The sequence below is a fragment of the Lepidochelys kempii genome, chromosome 1 (assembly GCF_965140265.1).
Source record: "Lepidochelys kempii isolate rLepKem1 chromosome 1, rLepKem1.hap2, whole genome shotgun sequence".
Taxonomy (NCBI): domain Eukaryota; kingdom Metazoa; phylum Chordata; order Testudines; family Cheloniidae; genus Lepidochelys; species Lepidochelys kempii.
In genome coordinates, this window is record NC_133256.1 from 304870950 (window position 1) to 304894443 (window position 23494).

Here is a 23494-nt window from a genome sequence, read left to right on the forward strand (position 1 = left end):
GAAACTCAGAATCCTGGGCATGATCTGAGTCCTGTGCTGGGATTCTAATTCTAGCTAACTAGAACTATCGTAACACTAACTAACAATGAGGTATGAATAATATAAAACTTTTACTATTTACAGGAAGAAGAGAAAGGATCAGTTCTGGACACTGGAGGATTCTGACTCAGGCCATGCGGTGGTAAGAAGGAACTGTAACTGTGGTCAGTCTGCCCTGCCCCTTATGCCCTCAGTGCAGAGCACAAGAGCAGGGACACAGGTGCAGACCAATAGACACTACTTGCAAGAATTCTCTGGTTGCAAGCACATGGAGCACAAACATACCCACAGCGAAATACACACAGGGAGCACCAAAAGAACTAGACTAATATCTACTGTAAAATATCAATTTCAAGAAGTGTAATCAATTAACAATTCAAGATGGCTGACACTTGTAGAACCATGATGACAGGGCACCAGACTACACTGGTCTAGTTACTACATGGCTGACCCCTAGCCTGGTTACATACAATTCTATTTTATAGACTTCATCTTAACTGCCTTCGTGTATTATGCTTATTAGACTGCAAGAACTACAAGTGCTTGGTTGAAGAACAACCTAAACTACAAACTGGCACTGTGCTGTATGTTGTAATTGGGTCAGGAAACAATCACATAGACACTGAGTACTCCAACTCAGTTGTAACTTAAAAAGTAGATGAGCCCTGGGAGTCAAGAGACCTTGGATCCACTCCTGGTTTTTTCCCTGACTCTGACTTTGGACAAGTCAATTATTTCTGAAAAACCTTATTTTCCCCATTTTTATAATGGGGGTTTAAGTTAGACTTCTTGCATGCCCACTGAAACAGCACGATCCCACAAGTATAACTGAGGGCACAATTTGGCCCACACTACTTTTATAACTGGTGATAGTGCACAAGTAGAAAATAACCTAGACTCCAACTCAGATCCCATGCTGAGTTTACAAATCTGGAATAGCAGTTAACAACCACACTTTAAAAAGACAAATAAGCTTGTGTATTTAGCTAGTTGGCTTAAAAAATAAAGCATTAACACCCATACATACACACTACTTTTACCATTCTTTAAAAAAACAGCACTGATTTATGGTTAGCCAAATTATCAAAGGAATAATCAACAAGATATTACACTACTTAGATAACAAACTTTCAGTCATCATATGGCAGTTCTAATTAATAAAATGTAAGCTAAAATGAAGGAATGGTAACAACTCAATAATTGCATTAGACTGGTCTCAAACTCTAGGACCTGCCTGGTAATATACCCCACAGATTGATCTTTAAAATAGTATACAAAGGGCAGTCTACATTTAGATGCCAAGATTTTGAAAGCAAATAAGAGTTCTTCACGATTTCTGAGAGAAAAAGTTATTGATCCCCTTATTTTTCCCTCTAAAAATTTTCATAAAGACATACAAACAAACAAAGAAATATAAATGAAGTGAAAATAAATTAGAAAGAGTTCTAAAACATTAAACTGACCTGTGTAAAATCATCTTTTCTCATGGCCAAAAGCTGTCTTAAAGCTATATCTTTTTCCTGTAGGAAACAAAAATTTTCACTTTGCAAATATGGAAATTCAGAAGAAAGACTATGAAGAAAAAAGTTAGAAATGTAGCTACACAGGTCAATTAGCAAAGGAGCATTGTAAAATTTCTCAAATGTATTCATAATACAAAAAATATCTAATGCATATAACTAAGCCTCAATTCCTAGGAAGTTTTAATCTTTAGTCTGCTAAAAAACTATAGTAATAATCAGAGGAACACCCTCGCTCTAACTGGCCAATGGGACCACAGAGGGACTCCCTCCCTCCCCTGCTCTGACTTGCCGGTAGGGCCATGGGGGACCCCCGACAGCCACTACGGTGGGAGGTGGGGGGCTGTGAGGTGGGGGGATCTGCCTGGGTAGCTTTTGCAGGAACAGTGCTTGAGTGATCTGGAAAAGGGGTGGGGTGGGGGCTGTCTGTCATAATTAGGGAGCAGCCTTTTGGCTTGTTTAGCCTCACAAAGGAAGGCTAAGCAGGGCTATTGTTGGTCTTTATAAATACATCAGGGTAAATGTTAGGGAGGGTGAAGGGCTGTATAAACTATAAGACTGTGTTGGCACAAGAATAAATGGGTGTAAACTGGCCATGAACAAATTCAGGCTGGACATTAGAAAAAGATTTCTGAGGGCTTGGAGACATTTGCAAGTTACAGCGCAATAAAGGAGCCCCAAGCACACTAGCTCACTACCCGTCCAGACTGGCAAGGCACGTACAGCGGTCTGACTCCGCGGCTACAGCGTTGCTGGTACTCCACCTCGGTGAGTGGAATAACATTTGTTGTGCCCCTGCTGGAGCGCCGCGGCGCCATTGTGAACGAGGTGTTGCATTACTGCACTCTGATCAGCCTCCAGAAATGTCCCATAATCCCCTTAAGTGGCCACTCTTGTCATTGTTTTTGAATCGCTGCAGGAATGCGGATATGCCCTTTGAAAGCTCCGTTTCTGACAGCCCGCTATTTATCTGCTCCGAGACAAAGCAAGCCATTATGTGGAATGGTGTGTGTGTGTGTGTGTGTGTGTGTGTGTGTGTGTGTGTGTGTGTGAGAGAGAGAGAGAGAGAGAGAGAGGGGGGGGGGAGCGGTGGGGGGAAGGGGGTCTGCTGCTGTCTGACTTTACAAGACAGCATGCTGACATACTCTCAGCCCCCCAAAAACCCACTCTCTCTCCCCCCACATACACCCAACACACTCCCTGTCACACTCCACCCGACCCTGCCCCATTTGAAAAGCATGTTGCAGTCACTTGCATCCTGGGATAGCTGCCCACAATGCACCGCTCCCAATGCCGCTGCAAGTGCTGCAAATATGGCCACGCCAGTGCGCTTGAAGCTGTCAGCGTGGACAGACTGCATCGCTTTCCCTACTGCGCTCTCCGAAGGCTGGTTTAACTCAAAGCGCTCTACATCTGCAAGTGTAGCCATGCCCTAATAATCAGAGGGGTGAGTTTCTGGAACAGCCTCCCATGGGGAACAGTGGGAGGCAAACAATTAGATTTAATCAGATTTCAAGATGAGCTGGTGTGACAGGGTTGGGTCAGATGGCTACAGGATAGTGACAGAAGGCAGATATATTAGCCCCAGGTTAAGTAGGTCCTTTTTCCCTAGGTAAGGTAATAGGGAAGGTTCCAGAACAATCAGGAACTTTCTGGAAACTATTAAGGCAGACAGGCTGATTAGAACACCTGCAGCCAATCAAGAAGCTGCTAGAATCAATTAAGACAGGCTAATCAGGGCACCTGGGTTTAAAAAGGAGCTCACTTCAGTTTGTGGTGCGTATGAGATGCTGGGAGCAAGAGGCGCAAGAAGCTGAGAGTGAGAAGGCGTACTACTGGAAGACTGAGAAGTAAAAGCATTATCAGACATCAGGAGGAAGGTCCTGGGATGAGAATAAAGAAGGTGTTGGGAGAAGGCCATGGGGAAGTAGCCCAGGGAGCTGTAGCTGTCACGCAGCTGTTACAGGAGCCACTGTAGACAGCTGCAATTCACAGGGCTCTGGGCTGGAACCCGGAGTAGAGGGCGGGCCCAGGTTCCCCCCATCCCCCCAACTCCCTACTTGATACAGAGGAGTTGAACTGGACTGTGGGTTCCACCAAAGGGGAAGGTCCCTGGCCTGTTCCCCGATCCACTAGGTAGATCAGTAGAGACTGTGGGGATTGTTCTTCTTCCTTTCCCCATGCTGGCCAGTGATGAGGCTAACTGACTGAACGGCAGATTTGAGCCACGAAAATGGCCAAACTGAGGGCTGCCGTGAACCTTTGAGGCGAGAAAATCTGCCAATAAGCACAGGACCCACCAAGGCAGAGGAGGAACTTTGTCACAGTGGACAATAAGAAGTTGGATTATATGACAGGGTTGCTTGTGATGTAGGGAGGCAGGGCTCACTTCCTGTTTGTCTTCAGTTCCTAGTCTGGGTCACTGTGAGGATTATCTGGATATATCTCAATCAATTCCCTGTCACTGCAGGGTCCTCTGGCACTGCACGTTGGTCACTCAAATCTCTGCCTGTGGCATGTAATAGTCTAGTCTACTGTGGGCTGTAATACTTTTGTCTAATTTTGGTTGTTGTATTTAGTGTGTGGGTGCTGGGTGGTGTTGGTGGCCTGTGATACACAGCAGGTCAGACTAGATCATCTGGTGGTCCCTTTTGGCCTTAAACTCTAGGACTATCACGTAGACAAATTTTACACGTAACATTTCACATACAATTTTCTCATTTATTTTCAAATGAGTGCATTAAAATGTGACTTGACAAAAGTATACAATCTAACACTGAAAAATCTAAAGGTCAGAATAACATGAAGCACATTTAATAATTTACAAACTATTTTTAAAATATACAATTTCATTACATTAATCTTACCTTTAATAACTCTGTTATGTGTTCTAGACCAAGACCATGTAAAAACACTTCTAGGTCACCAAAGGCTGCATAGGAACTATACATATTATTGCACGAGTCACAAAAAGAAAAAAAAGTGGTAAATTTATTTTTCATAAATAAAGCAGATGTCTAAACTCTAATAGCCAAACACAAACATGCATGCATGCATGCATATGTGTCAGTAAAGTGATGTATATTTCCAGGCAAAGGACTGTATGAGACTGTAATTAAAGCTGTAAATTGGTATGAATACTTTAAATGAAAAAAAATCTTTAGTAAATCATTGTAATTTTAAAAATCAAATGGCTGCAGGCAGGAAATTCAAAGTTAAGGTTACTATTTCAAGAACACCCCAAATGTTAGAAAATATGGAAATGTAGTTATGGTACACCAAACTACTTTAACTCTGCCCTCTAATCACCAGCCACCCTTTATGTAAGGTAGATATGTCCATGACAAGCATCACAGCTTTTTTATTTTTAGATTAATGGTAAGAAAGGTAAGCACACCTATCCTGGGTTCCTGTGGCCTTTGAAATAATTTTAGAAGTACAAGAAGAAATAAAACTCAGCAGCACTCAAAAGTCAGAAAATTAACAGCCAATCAGAAATGCACATACCAAACAACACCATGCAACAGGCAAAATGATGAGCCATTACTGCACTGCTCCCTCACCAAAATCCTACATTAATAGAGGAGCCTTGCAGCATGCCCCGAGATTAAGTTTATTTCAGACCAAATATGGAGTGAATTCAAAATCTGAAAGCCTTTCCTGGAGAACACCCATCTCAAAACTCCACTCTTATACCCAGAAGACTCTAGTTCAGTTGTATCCTCTAACACAATAAATCCTGAATATCTTGCTGGTTCAGATCAGGAATCCAGTTAGCCAGGAACACTGTATACGTTGGCATTTTTCCTAAGATTGTAGACATCTTAACTACACCCAGTGTCTTAAGCAACAGAGAAAAAGTTGCCTAATCCCAAGGATGTACATAGTGTATGATCTCTGCAGGAAGACAGACAATGGAAAGTAAAGTTTACAATGGTTGCAAAATTTTCAACACCCAGTTAAGAAAAAATATTAAGAAACTGGGATGGGAGTTAGATAAGTCTCAGATTGCTGCATGAGGTATAATATCACCTGGTGCTTCTGTACCTTCCATCCCACTTTATCAACCCACTTTACAAACATCAGTTCATTCTATTCATAACCTCAGTGATATAGGTACTCTATTATTCCCATTTAAGAGGTCAGCAAATGAAAGCAGAGACATTAGAGGCTTGATTTCAAGAGATACTGATCACCCACAACTGCAGCTGAAGTCAATCAGAACTCCAGGTGCTCAGTACCTCTGAAAATTAGGCTATAATTGGCTTGCTTAAAAATCACACAGAAAGTCTGTAAGACGGATGGGAAAAGAACCCAGGCCTTCAGGAATAGATTCAGGCCCTATCTACACTAGGTTTTTGCACTGGTGTAAATACACGGACACAAACCCTCTGTGTTGATGTGCTGCAATGGAGTGAGATGGACCGTTCACTCATGCAATTTAGTAAACTACTAGGGTAAATTGCACCAAAGAAAGCCCAGCTTTGTACTAGTACAGCGTATCTACATTAGTTTTGTACTGATATAACCACATTGGTATAGTTCCACCAGTGCAAATTTTCCTAGTTTAAACAAGCTCTGGTATCTTAATCAAAAGATTTCCTGTGCCTCCTGTGCTCATGCCACTAAAAGGGATAAATTCTCGCGAACAGCATAACTGTATCTCAACAGTATGGCCTTGTAATTTGGTATATGCAAGGCCAATGAGGCAGACTACTTGGCCTTTCTTCCTAAATTGCACATCTTCCTTTTATCTCATGAGGAGATAGGGGAGAGGATTTTCCACTCAGTTATATTTTATTCATATATTTGACTAAGAATAAATATACACATAATATGACTAAGTGAAAAATCCTCTCAATCAACACCTTATATAGCAACTGTTTTTATCAGGAAGTTGAGTGTAGGATGTGAAAAGAATACTCAAATCCATGGAGGGACACTTGATAAAATATCTCCCACCTTGGCCATGGGAAGAACAGATACATATAAGAGCCAGAAGTCCTTGGCATGCTCCAAAAGACCTTCTTTTCTAAAATATCATATAGTGTATGTGGGGTGCTTCTGGTCAGAAGAAACCTCAATTTTTAAAGCATCTGTCATTCTCAACAAAAGTTCTTAACCTTGTCAGAAATTATCTGATGGAGAAGTATACAACAGGGTCACATTCTCCACTGATGATACAGATAAACTTAATTGTGTATATAGTGTGCCAGTGGCCTCTGTTAAAAACTTGGAAGCATCCAAACTATGTAATGCAATATTGAGTTTGTACAGTCAGGCACCTAAATGTCAGGAAATACAAAATTTAAGATGGGTTTCTGTGTTTCATAATGGGATTTCCGTTTCTCATTTTAACAAATTATTACATTAGGTATGATTGTAAAAAAAGTTCCAAAAATAGACACTGTAAATTGTTCTGCATTAATACTAATCATGTACACACCCCAAAAGTATTCATAATATTAAAACTAAAATGAACTAAAATAGCATTAGTTTTCTTCCTTCTTTACCTAACTCTATGATCTCTAACTGCATCAGGGACTGTGTTCAAGAGTTTGTGGATAGTCTCTTCTTTAAGCAGGTTCTGGAACTTCCCTTGCAAGGGATTTGCAGTCAAAGAAAGTAAATTAAAAAGCTGAAAAAAGTATAAAAAACATTTAGTTAATATTCAGTTTAAGAAAACAGAAGTAGAGTAGTGTCCAATTGAATTAAATAAGCACAAGAATAATTCAATGCACAATGAAAATTTAAATTGTAAAAAAGGTGGGAAAATTATTTCATGGACTACTACCTGGGGAGAATAATTCAGGTAAATCATCTCATTCTTCCAAAAGGCAAACATCTGTGATAGAGATGAGCCCGTGGAGCTTAAATCTCCAAGAGTGAATGTTGCTAAGCTAACCTAATTCAATGGAATACTGAACAAGAACCATCAGTATACAGTGAAGCAACGCTGTGTACAGTGTGAAGATAAATAAAAACATTCTGATGTGAAATGTGAAAGGCTGAAAGAGGTCATATATAATGTAAAATTAACTGAGTATTTATTTTTGGTTCTAAGACTTAGAAGTTCTTCACTCCCAAGTAAAATCTCTTCAACAACATTGTGTATGCACTTTTAACTTATTCCTGTATCCTGGACATGTATGGATATATTAGCACATATACACAGATAATGGTATTATAGACATTCCAAAATAAAACAATGGATTTTGTATTTGGGTGTTCTTTATATCTAACTGATCAACGAAAAAAGGACTTTTTTTTTTGCCTGCTGATTCATTCTCTTATGGTAAAACCATACAAACAATCTCCACTAGATAGCTCAGTCTATTCCTCTGGCCCCAGTGACAGCAGTAAAGTTGACATTCAGGGGACATGTCACTCTAAAGTCTGCCTTCAGGGACAATGATCCAAGTTCTCTTCCTGAACTACCAACAAAACTATGATTTCAGAAAGAAAAGGCAAAGCTAATGTTAAACCAAAAAGCCTGATAAAGTCATCAGGGAAAAGCTTTCAAACACGTGATTAGTAGCGCATTCCCTCAAAGGTGAGTTGCAGTGTGGGAAAAAATATTCAGTCTGTGCCCATTTTATGCTTTTTTTATAATGTACAAAGAAGGCCTGACATCCTGATCAGTGATTCCCCCAATTTAAAAAGAAATTTATTTCTGCTTTTTTATGGTCACATCAGAAGGAAAGGAGATCTTTGCTCTTCATCAGGTTCATAGACATGATTTGCCTGGATGACTATAATCCTAATGAAGGATGAGAAAAAGACTGAAGCTTGAAGAGTCACTGCAAAAGTTTCATAATTCTCTTAGGGAACCCACTGTATGTGTGCCTGGTCGTCAGGAAGTCAGCATCTCCTTAAGTGTCTTTGGTGAGGGTTGTTACTATTCTGCCAATCTTTGTGAGCTGCACAAAGATCCTGCATGTCCTTTGTAAAATGGTAATGTTTAGACATTTCCTATTCAAGGTGTTTTTTCTTTGCTGCCTCCTCATACTCAGACTGAATAATCCTCTTTACGGGATGGTCAGAGAAACAGCTGTGTCCTTCGACTTGGCCAAAACATTTTTTCAGCAGTTCCTACTGAAAATCTGCTCTACTTCAATTTATTTTTTTATTCCTTTGGTGGGGGATTGAAGCCAAAGAGCAACAGAGATTCATCTCATTCTCATTTCAAATTCTGGTGGGAAAAGATAATCATGTGTATCTTCCTCCCATTTCGTTGGATCAGACTGACAAGCCCATATACTCCATCATATAAATTAGACCAAATTCCACTACAAGAATCTTTAAATTTCACAGCAATGTTAATTTATTGTACCTTTATTAAATACTCTTTGTTCTCATTCTCCTCACCTCCACACAAACATAAGCTCCTACTGATGTAAAATTTGTCAGTGATTATTCCCAATGGATTTTTTGCCATACTCTTCAGGCAGCCTGGCTCAGAGCCTCCTTGCCAATGTGTGCCATGAAAAGTAGCTTGTATCTGATTTACAATGGCTCATTTCTCCAAATCGCTAGGCGTTGACTACTCCACTGTTTTCCAGGCAGCCCAGGTTCCTAGTCTGCAATACTGGCTCTTTTCTCCACTTCCTGGCTGTCATTAGATTCCAGCTTTGGCTCCTTGCCCCTCTGCTACCTGGCTCCCAGGAACAGGGCAGGGAAGACCCACTCTAATCCAATGAACTCCCCCTCGTGGGGAAGCTGGAGAGAGAGGCTGAAAATAGTCAGATGCCTAGATGCAGAAAAATGGGGAATTTCACTTTAATAATGCTGATTTCTATGGAGTCCTGGAAAAATGATAAATATCACAGGTATGGAGCTGCAGATTCCACAGAGCTCTGTGATGAATGGTGTAGTTCACAACTCTTGAGAGATATTGACCTGGCTTGGGAGGCTTGCTGTGTAGACATACCTTCTGTTGCTGCTCCTAGGGCCGCAGGAGAAGATTCAACCTTTTTAGACAGACTTCTCCCTGGAGCACTAATAGTTGGAAGCTGCTGCTATTTACTATACTACCTAAAGCCTGCAGCTACTGTTTCACATTTAAGCAATTTAAAATGTTTTTCTATTTGAATTTCTGTAGAACTCTCTCAAATGAAATGTAGCTAAACACTATACAATGCAATCTCCTCCAAAGTTATCTTGGTTGAATTTAACCAACTATTTCTCAAAGAGTTGATCAGAAAAACTGTCAGTGGATATATTTTTGATACAACGCGTACTAAAATAATAACTCTAAGCAAGGAATTATGCTGGAAATTTAAATACACATATGCAAACAAATTCTTTAGGGCTTGGCTACACTTGCAAGTTAGAGCTCATTAAATCAGCTTTGGGAGCCCTAACTCCTGAGGTGTCCATACTGGCAAGGCACGTAGAGCTCCTGGACTCTGCAGCTGGAGTGCTCCTGGTAATCCACCTCCACAAGAAGCATAAAGCTTGCTGTGCCCCAGCTGAAACGCCCGGGTGTCAGCATGGACAACGTGTTGTATTACTGCGCTGTGATTGGCCTCCAGAAACGTCCCATAATCCCCTGAAGTCAAGTGCCACTCTTGTCATTGTTTTGAACTTGGCTGCACACATGCGGATATCCCCTTTCAAAGCTCCATTTCTGACTTATCTGCTCCGGGACAAAGCCAACCATTACTCTGGAATGCTGCTGTTGTGAGTGTTTTTGAGAGAGAGAGAGGAGAGGGGTTCTGCTGCTGTCTGAACTTACAAGACAGCATGCTGACACACTCTCTGCCCCCCAAAACACACACTCTCTCCCACCACATACAAACAACACAGTCCCTGTCACACTCCACCCCCCGCACCCTATTTGAAAAGCACGCTGCAGCCACTTGAACACTAGGATAGCTACCACAATGCACTGCTCCTTGTGGCGTTGCAAGAGCTGCTAATGTGACCAAGCCAGTGCGCTTGCAGCTGACAGTGTAAACACACAGCAGCGTTTTCCCTGCTGCGGTCTCCAAAGGCTGGTTTAACTCCCAGCGCTCTACAAGTGTAGCCAAGCCCTAAGTTAAAGGTCCCACAGCAACATTAACTTTGCAACATAATGCATGTGTAGTAACTTTTAAAGCAGGGGTCTCAAAGTCCCGGCCCGAGAACCGCCCCACTGCAGCCTGTGAAAGCTTTGAAAAAAGTTATTTCATCTGGCCTCATGGCTGCCAGCCAAGGGGGCGGGGTGGGGTAGGAGGGGAGTGGGCAGGAGAGATTCACATGCCCCTCCCCCCAGAGGAGAGACCCATGCAGCCATGCTGTTTTGTCTGTCTGTTGCAGGCGCTGCCTCCCGCAGCTGCCATTGGCTGGGGGAGAGGGACAGAGATACCATCACTAGTCGCCGGGCAGAATCAGCCATGGAGGCAGCATTACTAGTTGCTGAGCAGAGTCAGTCAGGGTGGCATGAGGCCAAGGGAGCAAGGTGACATTATTGGCCCGCTGGGAGGATTTGAAGACTGGCACTGGCCCTAAGGTAAACTGAGTTTGAGACCCCTGTTTTAAAGCAGCATGAACACCTACAGTGTAGCACTGAATAATATTAATAAATATTGGTTAAATATATGCTGTAATACATGTTTAAGGGCCTACATTAACACTGATCTGGGAAACTGTGCAACCAGTGAGAACATGAATGTTTCAGGAAAAACAGAATTAGACCTTAGTGGAGAACAATACCTCTGAATGTTTACTGCTTTTTGCAATCTCTCCTGCTGTCTTTCCATCTTTGGTTTGCAGAATTTTATCAGCTCCAAGTTCAAGCAACTTCAGGACTACATTTTTATGTCCCTGGTGGGATGCCCATGTCAGTGCCTATATATAAAACATTTTGTTTCACTTCGTAGAATAAGTTTAAAAACAAGACAAAAAACAGAGCTTATTATCTCAGTAAAACAAAATAGGGTAACCTTTGTGAAAGGTAAACATGGAAGAGTAACTCTACCTGCTAATCTATGATGATACTGCACAATCTCCTTTTGTCTCATTATAGTTTGGAAGATGACCGGACAGAATACAGTTAATTAAAAATGGACAACATGTAAAATATCTTGTCAAATGCTTTAAAAATTAATTCAAAGTTAAAGTGCAGATTTAAATATGAATGACAAAAGTTCTCAACACATATGCAAAGTCAGTTCCAACTCTGCCCTTTCTCACTCACTCATCTTTCACACATGGAAAGGTGTTCCCTCCCCTTTGCCACACCATTGGACTACATGTATATTTAACAGACTGTCTTAGTTTGTTCTAAATTCTACGATTTTGCTTTATTTAAACATTAATAGCAAAATTACCCCCATACCCTACAGTTTGCAGACTGTTTTAAATACAGGAACATAAGGGCAAACAAGGAAGCAATAAGTTGCCTGTGAAATTCTGAAATTACATTCTTAGCAATTCTCAAAGCTTTGGGGCTACCACGACTCCACATATAAAAGGGACTCAGAGGCTATGGCAACAGGGATTTAAATGTGACTATTTTTTTGGGGGGGGTGACGCTCTATACCTCAGGGGAACACGTGGCACCCCCATTTTCATCCTTATAAAATGATTGTGTGGTATCCAATGCAAAGTTTGTCATGTCAGTTGTCTTCAGAAGGCTCATGATGCACTGAGCATTGTTGTCATAGTAATGTTATAGGTTGTTTCATGTATATCGCTATGAGGCTGAAAATGTGTCCTCATGGCTTAAAACAAACCCAGGCAAAAATTCGCCAGGAGCAGAGGGGCAGTTCACACCTTATCAGGCCATGTTCAAGACAAACCCAGCCCAGGCTCACAGGAACAAAGGACACTAGCCTAGGAAGCAACAAAGGATCTGTTGGACTCTCACCCCCCTTCCCTTGGTCAGTTTGGGACTACAATGAGGTAATGCTCACCTGACTCTGAAAGGGGTGGAGGGGCAAAACCAACAGGGAAGAAAGGACATGATCTTATTTAATCTTTTTATTACTGACCTTGGCACAAAAAGTGGGAGTGTGCTAATAAAGTTTACAGATGATACACAGCTGGGAGGTATTGCCAATTTAGAGAAGGACAGGGATATCCTAGAGGAGGATCTGGATGACCTTGTAAACTGGAGTAATAGTAATAGGATGAAATTTAATAGTGAGAAGTGTAAGGTTATGCATTTAGGGATTAATAACAAGAATTTTAGTTATAAGCTAGGGACGCATCAATTAGAAGTAACAGAGGAGGAAAAGGACCTTAGAGTATTGGTTGATCATAGGATGACTATGAGCCGCCAATGTGATATGGCCGTGAAAAAAGCTAATGCAGTCTTGGGATGCATCAGGAGAGGTATTTCCAGTAGGGATAAGGAGGTTTTAGTACCATTATACAAGGCACTGGTGAGACCTCAGCTGGAATACTGTGTGCAGTTCTGGTTTCCCACGTTTAAGAAGGATGAATTCAAGCTGGAATAGGTACAGAGAAGGGCTACTAGGATGATCTGAGGAATGGAAAACTTACCTTATGAAAGGAGACTCAAGGAGCTTGGCTTGTTTAGCCTAACTAAGAGAAGGTTGAGAGGAGATATGATTGCTTTCTATAAATATATCAGAGGGATAAATACCGGAGAGGAGAGGAATTATTTAAGCTCAGTAACAATGTGGACACAAGAACAAATGGATATAAACTGGCCACCAGGAAATTTAGACTAGAAATTAGACGAAGGTGTCTAACCATCAGAGGAGTGAAGTTTTGGAATAGCCTTCCAAGGGAAGCAGTGGGGGCAAAAGATCTATCTGGCTTTAAGATTAAACTCGATACGTTTATGGAGGAGATGGTATGATGGGATAACATGGGTTTTGGTAATTAAATATTCATGGTAAATAGGCCCAATGGCCTGTGATGGGCTATTAGATGGGGTGGGATCCGAGTTACCCAGGAAAGAATTTTCTGTAGTATCTGGCTGATGAATCTTGCCCATATGCTCAGGGTTTAGCTGATCGCCATATTTGGGGTGGGGAAGGAATTTTCCTCCAGGGCAGATTGGAAGAGGCCCTGGAGGTTTTTCGCCTTCCTCTGTAGCATGGGGCACGGGTCACTTGCTGGAGGATTCTCTGCTCCTTGAAGTCTTTAAACTATGATTTGAGGACTTCAATAGCACAGATATAGGTGTGAGGTTTTTTGCAGGAGTGGTGGGAGAAATTCTGTAGCCTGCGTTGTGCAGGAGGTCAGACTAGATGATCATAATGGTCCCTTCTGACCTAAATATCTATGAATCTATGATAAAAGGGAAAGACGTTTGCCATGCTCTCTCTCTCTTCCACCTCCATCTACAGACACGACCACCAAGCGACTGAAGCGCTGATCAAAGTGGAGAGCCTGGCTAAAGGGCAACCAGCCAGCCTGTGGTGAGGAGCATCTAAGTTTGAAAGGGCACTGAAAGTGTTAAGATCAGCTTAGAATGCATTTTGCTTTTATTTCATTTGACCAAATCTGACTTCTTGTGCTTAGACTTATAATCACTTAAAATCTATCTTTTGTAGTTAATAAATCTGTTTGTTTATTCTACCTGAAGCAGTGCATTTGGTTTGCAGCATGTCAGAGACTCCCCTTGGGATAACGAGCCTGGTACATATCAATTTCTTTGTTAAACTGATGAACTCATATAAGCTTGCAGTGTCCAGTGGGCATAACTGGACACTGCGAGACAGAGGATTCCTAGGGTTGTGTCTGGGACCGGAGATATTGGCGAGTGTCATTCAGTTGCACAGTTCAAGCAGCGGCCGGCCAGAAGTGCTCACTCATGTAGTAGTGCTCACTCAAAAGTGCTAGAGGCCGTGCGTGAACAGCCCAGGAGTGGGGGTTCTCACAGCAGAGCAGGGTAAGGCTGGCTGCCAAAGTTGAGGATTGGAGTGACCTAGCAGATCACCGGTCCAGATAACACCAGAGGAACGTCACAGGGGGAACTTTAAACATCAGCACCCCGTCCAATGTCCCCGGGCTCTGCTGCCTCCCCCACCGCCTCCCCAGAGTACCCCCCGTTTCCACTGTGTCTGGCCACCTTTGTCCCGAGCTCCCTTCTGTGGCACCCCAGGCGGGCACCAAACACGCACTGGAGGCTGCAGGCAAGGAAGGGATGGGTAACATGCCCCCTCTGGCAGAGCTGGGCTGCCACCTCTGCTTCCCTGCTCCGAGCGTCATCTAGTGGGGCTCAGCGGGAGCACTAGCTGCAGTGCCTTTCTCAGGCATGTCCCTTCAGCTGCGCTCAGCCCAACTCCCACCCTAGCAGAAAGAGGGGAGATGGGCTCAGGAGAGGGAATCCCAGGGGGGAGGGCAGGGCAGAAGCTGGGAGTGGTGGTGGAGTGGGGGGATGGGCATGTTCCTGCTTGCCCCCGCCCCGTTCATGCCCCAATGGCAAAGGATGACAGATAGATGAGAGATAAGGTTAGATAAGGAAAGAAAAACAATAAAAGTCAAAGCTGCTACTGCAAGTGCCATGTTAAGGTACAATCTCTTCTGGTTCAGAAAAAGCTGTGAGTGGTGCCAGATGGAGTTAATTCCAGAAAAATTTGGCAAGCTGGAGCACAAGAGTGAAGGGTATTTCTGAGGAAAAAGTACTAAAAACAAACTAATGTGAAAAGTGTAAACACAGTTCAGTATCACATATAGTATATACAAGTAGCTTGCTTACTGTATAACCATTTTCATCCTGGGCATTTATTTGTGATCCATAAGCAACAAGAAGAGCAACAACCTGAGGGTGTCCTTCTCGAGCTGCATACATTAGCGGAGTCATTTGCTTCCTTGGAAAAAAGAGGAATTTTTGTTAAAATACTCAACATTAGCTAAGGCATCAGCTATATGGCCTTGACTCAGCAAAGATTTAGCAGAACATTCGAGCATGAGCTTAAACTTTAAATGCAATCTTAAATCCTATTAGAGTCAATGGACCTTAAGCAGATGCTTAACTTTAAGCACATATTGAAATGATGTAAAAAATTGGGCCCATATTCCCAATGAGCAGTTTTAACACCTATCCTGTCAAGCACCTATTGTACTGCAATCAGAAGTACAAATATCAGTAAGTGGAAAATCAGTATTATATTCCTAGACAAAAAGATACAAAAGATACACTTAAGATTGCTTGTATGTATCAGCAATTTAGAGTATAATACAGTAACTCCTTGCTTAATACTGTAGTTATGTTCCTGAAAAAATGCTACTTTAAGCAAAATGATGTTAAGCGAATCCAATTTCTCCATAAGAATTAATGTAAATGGGGGGGGGGTGGAGGGAGGGTTAGGTTCCAGGGAAATTTTTTTTGCTGCGCACGCACACACACACACTATAAGTTTTAAACAAACAATTTAATACTGTACACAGCAATGTTGATTGTGAAGCTTGGTTGAGGTGGTGAAGTCAGAGGGTTGGATAATTCCCAAAGAATGCCTTACTGCTAAATGATGAACTAGCACTCGGCTGAGCCCTCCAGGGTTAACACATTGTTAATGTAGCCTCACACTCTACAAGGCAGAAGGAATGAAGGGAGGGGAGATTACATGGCAGAGAGAGACAGAGACACACACCGTGTGTGTGTGTGAGAGAGACATGCATTGCCCCTTTAAGTACGCTGACCCCACTCTAAGTACACTGCCTTTTTAAGTACATCAGGAAGCTGAGACAGCAGCTGCTGCCAGCAAGCTCCCTCACTTCTGAGCCTTGTCATGTGTCCCCCCTGCTCTGTGGAGATGAGGTACCGGATCAGGGGAAAGGGGGCACCCTGATATTACCCTCCCTCTTCCCCCCCTCCCGCACAGCAAGCAGGAGGCTCCCGGAAGCAGCTCAGAGGCAGAGGGCAGTGTGGGGAGGGACAGCTGAACTGCCCAGCAATTGATAGCCTGATGGGCGGCTGCCACACAGGAAACTTAGGGGGGCTGCCAGTCCACCCTGGTTCCAAGCCCCCACCAGCTAGCTCCAATGGGCTGCTCTTTCTGCAAGCAGTGGACAAAGCAGGCGGCTGCCAAACGTTATAAGGGAGCATTGCGCAACTTTAAATGAGCACGTTCTCTAATTGATCAGCAACGTAACAACATTAACCGGGATGACTTTAAGTGAGGAGTTACTGTACATTATAGAGATGTTGTAACTATCCTAAAAGCAACCATTATAAATCAAGGAAATTCAGAATTAAGGCTAAACTTATAGGAAATATGAACATGTAAAAGAATGGAATGTAGTTAGAGCACGCAAACAACCTTAACTCTTCCCTTTAGTAACACCATGCAATAACACTGTGATTAAAGCATTATGGTGTTTGTGACCGATTAGATGAAAATCTGGTGTTAAAAAAAAAAAAAAAAAGTATGTTGTCACTACAGGGCAGATGTGGTCTGGAGTCAAAGTGCAACACTGAGAAGTATGTAAATAGGTGCAGTTGCAGCCTGTGGCTTCAGTTCCATTAAAAACAATAGGAGATGGCAGCCATTTTGAAAAAAAACAAAGAAGTCTTCAAGAAATTCTCTGAAAGAGAAATTTTCAGTTATGAAGAAAAACTACAAAACCCCGACAATTAATCCACAAAGTAATTCTTCAAAGTAGCCAATGCAAAATATTTCAATGAGATTTAACTATATGGGAAGTTTGAAAAGTTAGCATTATTCCAAGTATTAAGATAAATAAAAACAAATGTTTATTAAGATCAATAAAAAAAATAATGGTGATGTTACACACCATATTATTTATGGAAATATGCTTATGATATGGATATGACATAACTAAGATATGTTTTATGCAAGATGGGTCATGTGAGATATTGAAAAGGTTATGATTTACTGAATGTGATTATCCAATTTGTATGCATGTATCATTTCTGTATCTAAAGTGAGGAATATGGACTACGTAACAACAATTAAAACTGGGTGTGTATTTGGAAGACACCCACCAGACAACAGGCCATCAGATTTGATGGGCCATTAGGAAGAAACAACAAGACTGTAAAGATACTAATCTCTCTCCTTTCTGGGAGGAGTCCTGGGATGCAGCTGTGACACTACTAGGTCAGATGGTCTTGTCATCTGATACTAAACATCATCTTGGACTTCTTGTAACTTTCCACTAAAAGGAGAGGGGGGGGGGTCAAGTTTGGGAAACAAAATATTCCTGCCTTATGTAAATCTTATTTAAGGGTGGGCAGGAGGGCAAATGGGTCTCTCCTCCATTGCCTATCCAAGAAGAAATACGACTGACAGTACCTGAAGGGACAAAGAAACCAACCTGAAGGGAAAGGCAGGGGTGAGTCCAGACTGAGACAGGGGTCCAGTCTTTAACAAAATAACTGGAACTCTGAGCTACAGAAACCCTGCACCCTGCCTAAATTCAACATTTAGGGTGAGAAATTACATTTTGGAACCTGTTTCTTTAGTAAATCAAGCTTAGTTTGTGTGGTTTGTTTTATTTGCTCAGTAACCTGCTTTGTTCGGTTTGCTATCTCTTTAACCATTTAAAATCTGCCTTTTATAGTTAATACAATTTGTTTTGTTTATTATTAAACCCAGTTTATGTAATTTCTAACTGGGATGGGGAGGGGACCAAGAAGTTGTGCATCTCTCTCTTCACACTGAGGAAGAGGGTGAAATTTTATGAGTTTGAGCTGTGCAGATCTTTCTGTACAGTGCAAAACAATATACTTTGCAGTTTATTTCCCAAAAGGGGTGTGCATGTGAGTGTCGGGTGAGCCTTTTCACGCAGAGCTGATTTCAGTCTCTGTCTGTAACTGGGTGTGGCCCTACCTGTGTGTGTATGTTCCAAGAGGCTGGAGAGCCTAATTCAGCAAAACAGGGAGAGGGAATCCAGGCTGGTGGAGCAGGAGAGGCTCAGCTAAACTCCAGTACATCAGGTGGCATCCCGGACAGGATAATTTTAACTCAAACTAAATTAATAGATTTACTGTAAAGTCTCAGAAAACTAGTCCTCTACTTGAAGAATAAGTGCTGTATCTTGGGGGAGAACACACTATTTTTTCATGTATAATCAAGAACAAAACTAAGTGCAAAACTAAACTCAGCATTAACTATGGAGATGCAACTGATGCCTCCATAATTTGAATACATAAATACATCTGCAAAGCGACAGTGAAGTTTAAATTGCATAGAGGGATCACAGAAACTACAGAGCAGGGATTTCTCAGCCTTGTAGGCTTCAACAATATAGAGCCTAATCCATCTAGCAGTGGATGATTTAGAAACTCTTGAGACCTTGACATTTACACCGGAAGGACACAAACGGGCACCTGACCTCATTGTGGATTGTGTGTGCATGATGTAGATTTTCAGCACTCTCCTGGCATTAAGGTATGCCACTTCTATTCTGTCAGACGTCACAGCTTCGGACAGAATGAAGGAAGGACAACTTTTTGGGAAGTATGAAAGGGAAAATTTACTTTAGGAAGAAAAAACTGGCGTTTTCAGCACCACCTTGGCGTCGTGGAATATACAAGGTTCTTGCACAGATAATATCACCAGTTCTGATACCCATCTAGCAGATGTGAGAGACCAGAAAACAAGCTTTTATGGACAAGTAGAAGGCCATCACTAAAGTCAGGGTCTTAAAGGAATGATCTTTTAGATCTTTCAAAACCAGTGGTAGATCCCATTTTGTGAAGATCAGCCTGATCAACAGCTTGGTCAGCCTGATAGCTCTGAGGAATCTGAAGATCAAGGATTCTGCAGATCCCATAAAAAGGACGCTACTGAGATTACAAATTTGGTGCTGCGGTGCTGCATTGAAGGCCCTTGTCTATGACTTCCTGCAGAAAGTTCAAAATGGCTTGGATTGCTGGGGTCCACACAGTACTCGTGGCACAAGACATTGAACCTGGACCAGAGAGAAGAGTATGGCTTTAGTGTCGAGGCTCTTCTGGATGCTAGCAAAGTCTTGATAACTTTGGAAGATAGTCTGGTTACTGAAACGGAGGCCTTAGCAATACTGGGTCTATCAACTGAAGCTGGTCCGAGACCTGGATGGAGAAACAGACCTTGGGAGATTATGTTCCGGTCCCCATGGTCACTGTAGCAGAGGTTCCACAGTCAGGTCTATCAGGTCAGAAAACCAGGGTCTCCTTGGCCAATAGGCAGTTATCAATATGACTTCTGTCTGCTCCCTTTTTATTTTCTGAATCACTTTCCCCAGGAAGGGAAAAGGTGGCCATCTGTGTGAAAGGGCATCTGTCCCCAAGGATTTGGCATCTGTCTCCCTAATGAATTATCTTGGCCTCTTCACGTTCTCACAGCTCACAAACAAATTGGCTGAAGGAAGACAGATTGTCCTTTGAAATCAAACTGAAGACCTCCTGATTCAGGCACCATTCTAGTGTGTTGAGCTAGTGTCGGTTGAGCCAGTCTACCTTCTGGTTCAATTTCCCTTTACATGGGTCGTTCTGAATGACAAGAAAGACTGCTCTGCCTGTTTCATTATTTCCATGGTTTCTGCATGTTGCCTTGGGCAACTTCTCCTTCCATGGTTGTTTATGTACATGACCGTAGTTGTGTTCTCTGACTGAAACAGAATATAATTTCCCTCCAGGAAGATCTAGAACTTTCAAAGAGCTAGCTTGACTACTCTGAGTTCTAAAAGGTTTATGCCATTTGTCTTTTCCTCTGGGCTCCAGGTTCCCTGGGTGGTTTGAAACCCACACGAGTACCTCAGCCCTCCAGGTTGGCATTGTTAGTAAGGACAAGGGGATATGGAAGGCATATGGGCAGACCTTTGCAGACAATCCAATGGACAGTCCCTACCACTCTAGGGAGCTGAGTGCCTGGATCGGGATTCAGATGTGGTCTTTCATGTGTTCTGGGGAGTGTGGTTCCACACTCTCAGGAGGAAGATCTGAAGGCACCTGATTGTAGGAAAGATCCCATGGGAAGCAAGTCTAAGGGAAAAAAGAGCTTATGAGAGTTGGCAGGTTTTTAAAGAAACACTATTAAGGGGCTAAGAGCAAATTACACCAATGTGTAGGAAAGATAGGAAGTATGATAAGGGACTACCTTGGCTTAACCATGAGATCTTCAATTACCTGAAACTCAAAACATAATCATAAAAAAGTAGAAACTAGGTCAAATTATGAAGGATGAATATAAAAAACAACAACATAAGGACAAAATTAGAAAGGCGAAGGTAGTAAACAAGATTCAACTGGGGACATAAAGGGTAACAAGAAATCATTTTATCAATACATGAGAAGCATGAAGAAGACCAAGAATAGGGTAGGCACAATACTCAATACGGAGGGAAAAACAAGAACAGAAAATGCAGGAAGGGCCGAAGAGCTAAATGCCTTTTTTTGTTTCAGTTTTCACAAAAAAAGTTAACAGTGATTGGACAACTCACAGTGAGCCATCAGTGTAATGGGGTAGGATCAGAGGCTAAAATAGCAAAAGAACAAGTTAAGAATTACTACAACAAGTTAGATGCCTTCAAGTCAGTAGGGCTTCTGTGGTATATGTGTTTCTCCCAGGCATCTCACACAGAGAGAATGCCTGCTGGACTGCGGAATCGCTCCTTTGCAGGAGCTGCAACTCTTACACCCGGGGGTACCTGGCATGTTCAGGGTAGTGCCCCAAGGGAGAGGGGAAACGGAGAAAAGCTTTTACGGAATGTGCTCCCAAGGGAGCAGGGAACCAGAGAAAGAAAAACTATATATTTTTTTTTAACAGGTACTAAGAACTACAATAAACTAACTAAATTTCTATTTTGTCAATTTACAGGGTAAAAAGCTGTCGCACTGCCCTGAGTGCCGTCTTCAGACGAGGATGGTTGAGAAGGAACTGAGGGGCTTGGGCCGTGCACGCGCTAACTGAGACTCCAATGGCGCCGCAACACAGCTTCTAAGCACAAGCAGCCCAACTGAGCAGAGCTACCGAAAATCTCCAATTAACAGCATCAGGACTCACCATCACCTGAAGTGGAGCACCCACAGGGACAGCACTTGAAGAAGACGATGTGTTTTGTGTAAGTGAGTTTCTCAGGTCTGAGGTGAGAGTTGTTTGCAAAGAACCAGGTACCATTTTGCCAAGGGGTCTCTGTGTCACACTGAGCAATAAAGTTCTTTGGCTCCTGTAGCACCTGAGGTAAATTTTACTGATGTTTGCCTTTGTCAGGCTTGTCCCATTCCTCTGTGATCACATCCTCAGAAGAGGAGCACAGAGGAACAGCAGCTTCAGGGGAGGATTTTAAGGCCAGGAATTTGCTTTGAGGCTTGCTCTCACATGCCCTCAGGCTGGATCTGGATCTGTACAACCTTTCTGTACACGATCTCAAACTTTTCGGGGTGGAGGGGAGAGAAGAGGAAGCGACAGAGGGAATGTGCCTTCGAGTTTTGGGTTTTTTTCCTGTTTTCTTCCCCTTTTTGGTCTTTGTTCTTGTAACCCATCTCACGTCCACAGGAACCCTGCTGGGGCTCTGATGAGGTTTTTATAGCTTGCCTTTCAAAGTGCTTGAAGATCTCCAGAGAGCTCTCTGTCTGATTCCTCCCCTCCAGGGTCCCAGTCCCCTAGAGCAGGGGAGAGGGGTTCATTGCCCAACTCCTCCAGCTCAAACTGGGAGGGAGAGGGTCTGCTTATGAACCCCCATTCTTTCCCCAGGGCATTTAGGAGCCATTTTAAGATGGGGGGTGAGGGGGAGGACGGACCTGTAGCCCTGCAGCCTTGTTCTGTTTAGAGTCCTGGACCCTGGGACTTACCCCTCGGCCAGCTAAATGAGATCCTCCTTGTCCTTTGATCCTCTCCCTGCTCTGTTCTGTGGCTCCAGCTCTGATTGTCCTGTGTTGCAGATATGGCAACTCAGCAGACAGGACTCCACATGCCTGTCCAATTTGGAGACCCATTCCTAATGGAGTTAGGGTCAATTGGTTGGATGGAAGCAGGGCACAATTCACCACCTGCTGAGCCTGGAAGGCTTCCTCGCAAACAGTGCACTTTTTTGGACCTGGTCTCATGCTTCCTTGGCTGTTCTATCATACCTGGGAGAGAGGCAGAGAAGCTGGCAGAGAGACTCTATAGAGGCAGCTTCCAGGTGAATTAACCACCCAACAGTTGATTAACTACCCACGGGAGGAGGAGAAAGGGATTAAAAAGATCCAGCTCATCTGCTCACCACTGCCTAAAAACAGGAGAAAAACAAACAGGGGAGCAAATGAAAGCAGGAGCAGCTAAATCTGCCAACTGTCCCTTGCCACAGAGGCAGAGAACCTAGTGGCAAGCAGGAGCGGGAAGGCATGGCTAACACAAGCAGTGCTGAAACTCTGGAATGCCTCCGTGAGTGGCCCTGTGGAGAGTAACAGGCCAGATGTATGAGCACTGGGGGAGATGCTGGGCTGGAGAATATGCATATTATACAACAAATGTCTGAATAGCACCCTCTAGCGAAAGTTATATATAAATTCAAAAATCCAGGAATACGCCACTCTTACCAAGTGGTTCTCTAAGAACAGTAGTGCACAAATATATTTTAACATCAAACAAGTTGAACACATGGTAAAATATCTGAACATCTTTAGTCTTTTACCTTTATTTCTATTTGTTATTCCAAAACTGTGTTTTGATGCTACTCTTCTACACACTTTTACCTCTTGGCAATGCTGCAGGAAAAGTCCTCTGAGACCATTCTCTCTCCCAAATCTACCCTTTATTTCTACACCCCAGAAGACCTGGTGATAGGAGGACCTGCTGACCTGGATAGATTCAAGTATCTCACAAGCATGTCAATATCACTCTTGAATTGGCTTGGGGACTGGGCTGGAAGAAAAAAAGTGTTTCAAAACAGGAAAGGAATGGAAAGTGCTGAAGATGGGATGAAAATAGGTAAGGATTAAAATACAAAACAAAAGAAAACATTGCAAAAGTCTCATGTTATATCCTCCCCACCTCCTTTGCTGTGTGTCTACTGACAATAAGCTCTTCAGGGCAGGGTCT

At 42.7% G+C, this 23494-nt stretch overlaps 1 protein-coding gene across 3 annotated transcripts in view; it reads right to left on the reverse strand.

Annotated features, from left to right (window-relative positions):
• ASZ1 (ankyrin repeat, SAM and basic leucine zipper domain containing 1) overlaps nucleotides 1-23494 on the reverse strand; it is a 108816-nt gene that overhangs the window by 15436 nt on the left and 69886 nt on the right. For all 3 annotated transcript variants that reach the window (XM_073331653.1, XM_073331643.1, XM_073331663.1), the window contains 5 exons: nucleotides 15220-15331; nucleotides 11256-11390; nucleotides 7073-7197; nucleotides 4427-4502; nucleotides 1503-1559 (listed from right to left, as the gene is read on the reverse strand). In XM_073331653.1, coding sequence (XP_073187754.1) covers nucleotides 1503-1559; nucleotides 4427-4502; nucleotides 7073-7197; nucleotides 11256-11390; nucleotides 15220-15331 — 505 coding nt within the window. The remainder of the gene's footprint in view (nucleotides 1-1502; nucleotides 1560-4426; nucleotides 4503-7072; nucleotides 7198-11255; nucleotides 11391-15219; nucleotides 15332-23494) is intronic.